The sequence below is a fragment of the Mastigoproctus giganteus genome, chromosome 5 (genome assembly GCF_048544385.1).
Source record: "Mastigoproctus giganteus isolate SK-2022 chromosome 5, ASM4854438v1, whole genome shotgun sequence".
Taxonomy (NCBI): domain Eukaryota; kingdom Metazoa; phylum Arthropoda; class Arachnida; order Uropygi; family Thelyphonidae; genus Mastigoproctus; species Mastigoproctus giganteus.
In genome coordinates this window covers 13490509-13496508 of record NC_143579.1, presented here as the reverse complement: position 1 = coordinate 13496508, position 6000 = coordinate 13490509, and the positions used below count along the sequence as shown (strand labels likewise).

The window sequence follows — 6000 nt, the reverse complement described above, 5'->3', positions numbered from 1 at the left end:
TTTGATCCAGCTTTAAAATATATAACAAGAGATTTCACAACCAAATTTCATTACAGAAAAATGAATTCTTGTTAAGATTCTCATTTGGATATTATACATATATATTAAAATATATTAAATTATATTAAGAGCATATAAAACAATACTTCAAATGTCCGTACGTGCAACTGAACTGCTAACAGAAGGAAAAATGCAGTAGTGCAGTATAACTGCTGTTCAGTTAAAAATTATTACAAAGCAAAAAATCGGAGTTGTCTCATTTAAATTAAGCAGCAATGATTCATGTAATTTCACTTTACACAAATAAAAGAGGGGGGGGAAAAATGAAACAGCCTTTTTTTTTTTTTTTTTTATTAATGTTCATGCTTTTCAGTTTATTTTATATTGTCAGAAGAGCCAAAGCTATGTACAACGTAATGTCGATTGTATATGACATACGCAGAACAAGGCCCCAACCCCAAGTTTCATAGTTTCTTTAATTTTATTTTCCTCAGCAGAGGTGACAGCTTCAAATGATTCTCTGTAAACAGTTTTTCACAACTACTGTCAGAAATGGAATAAGCATTTGTATTAAAAATATAACGAGCCATAACAGTCCCTTTCTGACAAGGCAGAGCCAGTTGCTTTATAAACAGTGGAATAAATCTACAGTGCATTTTTGCGAACTGCTCTAACACACTGGTTCCTGCCTTATCTTTAACATCAGGTTTGAAAGCAACTTTATTTTTCACATTTGACTGCTGTATACCCATGGAATAATTTACAGGTCCAAATTAAATAGTTCTACCTAAGCATCAATGTACACAACATAATAAAACCTCCGTGGATTTTGTTAGTTTTATCCCATTACAAAGCATAATCTTTGTCTTAGTCACCTTTCTTCTATAGTGTAATTTAAAATGTCACAAATACAGTTTTTAACGATCAAAGTGGAAAACTTCAAACATTTTTCAAACATAATGTCATTATCGGCCAAAATTTTTCTATCCAAAACCACACAATTAACTGTTTGACAAAGGACATGGATGTTACACAAAGGACATGACATGAGAGCACTGTATAACCGCACATTCAGCATAGTTATGAGCAACTCCTGAACAAAATTATCATACTTAAAATCTTGCATCACTGTAAATGTTGCTTCTGGAATTGTAACCAGTTTAAGTCACTTTAGCAGCACAGTAATTAGTGTCCTTGGAGTCCAACTATGAAATTGTATTTAATATTCTGCAAATATCAGTTCTCATCTGATGATTCTTCATCGGCTTCTCTTAACCACGTAAAGAAAGGGCAAACACAATGTAAGGCTACTCCTTTGCCTTCTTGTTCAGCTGGATCCGAACTCTTTTCCCACTGCTTAAATGCATCCTCTGATATTAAATCTTCATCGTAAAGGATGTCAAAGATATGCCGTAATACTCCTAGAAAGCAGTTAAATGTATTAAGTATTAATACTCAAACAATTTCTTTTTATTTTCTTTATAATTTCATTTTTAAACACAACAAATTACAAGGTAATTCAACGGTATTTTCATAACCTTATATGCCTATAACACTGTGTGTATTTTGAACTTATTAAAACACACAAAACACTGGAAGAGGTAGTCTTGTGAAGTTTTTAATGGCAACTACATCAGTGTGATTATCATGAGACAGGTCGCAGATGTTCCAAAGAAAGTCAGTTCCACCTCATCTGCTGTAACATGATGTTACGTGATCAATGGCAACTCTGATTCTACTCTTAAACAAAGATGCAGAAGGCAACAATCCAGTGGTCCGAGGATGAAACTGGCTAAGGAATCTGAACACCCCAACCTATCAATTAATTTGGAAGTTTATCTATAACCCCCTCCCCCAAATAAATTTGTGTGGTAAAAAAAGGTTTGGAAAGCACAAAACAAATTCACCTTGGGACTATGATAAATTAATTTTGAATGCATGTATGTGGAGTTTCTTACATATTGTTTATTTACTAGTCACTCAAATGAAATGTGTACTTATCATTGAAGATAAAACTTTGTTGTCCACCTGTGCCAAAATGTTAATATAAAAACTGCAGCCTTTAGGCTCCACCATATTTTTAAAATTCTCCACATAAGATACTGTGAGATGAAAAGTAGCTTGAATAAAAGTTGTCTCTACATTTTCCATCATAGTTACATCATTTAAATCTCGTTTCTAATTAATTATTATTATAATTTTTGGCATCAAAGAACAACCTGAATAAAGAAAATTCTTGTACCACATAAATGGAAAGCCTACTGGGAGGCTGTTTTCCACAATGTGTGAATAAACTTTGTTGAGATTGTACTGCAGATTTTGACTGTTCAAGGATAAAAAATGCATGGCTTCATTTGAAAACTGTCATTTTATTTGTTTACATTACATGTGTGCACCAATGGTGGATCTCATAACTAACAGCCACAAATAGAAACTTCATAACCATGGCTTTCATTCAGTGCTTTGCATGTTTTAATAAGTTAAAAATACACTTTTGGTTTAAAAAGTTGCTGTTTTTGAATTACTCTAAATATTTAACTAATTATGCAGACAAACAACAGATACTAATTTAATATACACAAATTTCCTACACGTATATAGAAAATACAAATTACATAACGGCATTAACGTACAGTCGAATTCTAGTTATCTGCAATTTCACTTATCAGATTTTCCTACCCCTCAAAGTTTGCTTTACTTTTATTTTTTCTCCTAACTTCACAAAAGAAATTGATACAGTAATACTTAACTATTGGAAACAAAACTATCATATGAAATGAATATAGTAGTAGTAGTAATAGTGACATGTGATGCAAGAAAGCAAGCATATGAGCTTATGCAGCATCAACAAAAAAAAAAAAAAAAAAATTCACACAACCATTCCTTCTAAATGTTTGTCCAGTTCCTACTTAAATTTATTTAACCTATCAACTTCCACAATGACAGATGGAAGTTTGTTCCAGCAATTAACCACCTGCTGGCTAAAAGCAAATTTCCACATATCTATTCTACATCTGTCTTTCCTCAATTTGAATTTATGTCCCCTTAGGTTCATAATGTGAACATGTGGAAGAATTCCATCAGAATTCAGCATGCTCAACCCATTCAAGGCCTTATACACCTCAATCAGATTATCTCGCAGGTGCCTAGTCTCCAGCCGCTGAAATTTGCAGAACTTAAGCCTCTCTTGGTAAGAGGATTTCTTCATTCCCCTCACCAATCTTGTTGCCCTTCTCTGTACACACTCAAGCAAATCTACATCCTTATATTATAATGTAGAATATAATAAAATTATGATTCTACAAATAATGCCTTACTATTAATATCTGGACAACTGAATATCTACAAATAAGCTAAATAATCCCTTTACAGGAACACTAAGAATGTGTGCTGAAAACCTTTAACTTCAATGACAGTATTTAGTTTGGGTGGAACACTCTCTGCCAGCTTTTCTGCAAATGTCCCCTGATATTTTCTGCCATTTGGTCTTCACAGTGGCAATGAGTTCACTTCTGTTTTTTGGATGATCTCCCGCATCCACACCAAATGATCTAATTCACTCTAGAGATTCTCTATAGGACTGAGATCAGGGGTCTGCCAGTCCAATTTTTCAGTGTTCATGTCCATCACAACAAGAGCAGTATGACACAGAGCATTTTTCTATTGATACTAGTATGGGCTTTCCCCTAATGTGCTGCCATAACACAGGTATTGCATTATTGTCCATCAGCATTCATGGTTTTGTCCAAGACAACCAATGGTCCCAGGCCAAACTATGATAAATGGCCCCAAACCATTGTGCTCTGGCAAACTTCATTGTTGGGACAATACAGTCTGACAGGTAGCTTTTCTCTAGGCATCTGATATTAGTCAGGGTGATCAGTGGATTGTGGACAACTACTTGACCATCGTAAGGTACATCATGCAGCATCCTGACCACTGTACTTATGCTGTGAAAGCATTGATGTGTTTCACCAGGTTTGGAGGTTTTCCAGGTCATTTCATGAAGCTTTCAGCACCAGTTTGCTTCCATTTGCAAATCACATCACCAATCATTGACCAAGGGATCTTCAGCGATGCTGATATTTCACATACAGACTGACTGCTTGTAGGCCTTCAAGGAGACAGCACAAGTGTGAATGCAAGAAGCCACAATTGACAGAATTAGCATACTTCTAGCATGGAGTGATAATAGGGTACCACCCAAGCAGTCAGTCTGTGTGTGAAATATCAGCATCACTGAAGCTCCCTTGGTCAATGATTGGTGATGTGATTTGAAAATGGAAGCAAACTGGTGCTGAAACTGTCTCCTTGAAGGCCTACAAGCATACTTACAGTTGTGGTAACAACTGTAAATATGCTTAGGTAGGCCATGACTAACTAAAAACAGAGGGGTGTCCTGATATTAATGGCAGGGCAGTGCATATAAAGCAAGTAGATTTTATTTCTTCAATGTCATTTCTGTACAATACCAATCACATTCATATGATGCATTAAAAACAAGCTAAAAATTCATCTTTACTATTTACTGCAAATAAACATTTATGTAATTGTCAATTTGAAGACCTTTTATTTTTTTTCACCTAAATAAATGAAGCACAATGTTCTTAATGTTATACAGAAGTGGCATGGGTAATCTACTCATGCAGGGCTTGATCCCCCCCCCCCCACCCAAAGAGACACATCCAACTTCTTAGTTTTTGATACAACTTGTTCATTAAATTCTTTAATTGCTTAAATTAACTTTCCACAAACAACTCTTTTCTGTACAGGTATAATAAACTCCATAGTAAATTTTTTAACAGCAATGCAAAATACTAGAGATAAAGCATGAATGTACATTAAGCCATATGTTGTTTTTGAAACAATCCAGCTTATCACTTTTTAACAGATGAGGAAATAGTGCCACTGTTAAATACTAAGCTGAATCAAACAAAATACAAAAAAACTGACATCTTTCAAGCAGAAGAATGCTTGCATATCATAATTCCAGTGCAAGTGTACAAGAACTCTGAGCTCAAGGGAGGACAAAAGAAAAAGAGAAAGTTACATTTACACATAAAAATTGTGCAATAACCAATGCCTAAGCTCATAACACCACTGTATGTAGAGTATGTGTAAATAATAAATGACAGTTACTGTAATTTTCTCTCATTAATTTTTTATTCCTGCTTCCTTTTATATATATACAGAGTGCATTTAAAAATTGGATATCCAAAAAATTCATTACAGTAGAATCCTAGTTCACCCAAATATTATTTTTGGTAAACCAAGATTCTACTACTTGAATTGGCAAAAGGCTCATTTATGCATAACTAAAAGTAAACTAAGTTACTTACAGATGAAGAAACAATCTCTGAAACAGCTTTCTGGGTGGCACACATTACAAAGAAATAGCAACTCATTTCACATATTAAATCAACCATTTCGTAAAAAACGTGTATATACATAGTTAAATATGCAAATAAAGTTTGCCAATTCATGCACATTAAGATTTTAAACGTTTGTTGTTTAATTTGGCTAATGGTATCAAGTTTCTTAGATCTGCTGTTTCTTTACTTGATTCACATGCCTGAATCATTTGCTTTAAATATACTTCAGTTCTGAGATACTTTCATCATGGCATTAATAGCAAGGAACTAAGGAAAAAACCTTTATTCATACAGAAGAATTCTTAACTAGAGAAGTTCAAAGAGGTTTTAAAAGAAGTTTTTTCCTCACACCTAAATGCAGAATTGGTCAAAGAGGAACGCAGGTTGATGAATACATATGTACATATATACAGGGTGATTCAAAAAGGCTTACAACTTCATAAGTGCATAGAAATTTATTCAGGAGATTTATATAATTTATTGAACTGTCATATTGCAGCAAAAAACATCAAGTTTTACTGACATAGTGCAGTAGTACCGAATTCCGTCACCACGAGTGCCAGCGGCTTGCATTTCAAAAATGGCTACTTTCATAGGAGCGGAGTGTGCGTGGCGTGTGTTTTGGTTT

General features: G+C 34.2%; 1 protein-coding gene across 5 annotated transcripts in view; it reads right to left on the bottom strand.

Moving 5' to 3' along the window:
- Positions 1-336: 336 nt before the first annotated feature.
- Positions 337-6000, bottom strand: part of LOC150085178 (eukaryotic translation initiation factor 4 gamma 3-like) — a 791506-nt gene continuing 785842 nt past the window's right edge. For 4 of the 5 annotated variants that reach the window (XM_090373915.1, XM_090373911.1, XM_090373914.1 and 1 more), the window contains one exon: positions 338-1421. In XM_090373915.1, the coding sequence (XP_090230041.1) occupies positions 1237-1421 (185 nt within the window). In that variant the 3' untranslated portion in view covers positions 338-1236. Of the gene's footprint in view, positions 1422-6000 lie in introns of all 5 variants that reach the window. The other variant, XM_090373913.1, reaches the window with a different exon arrangement.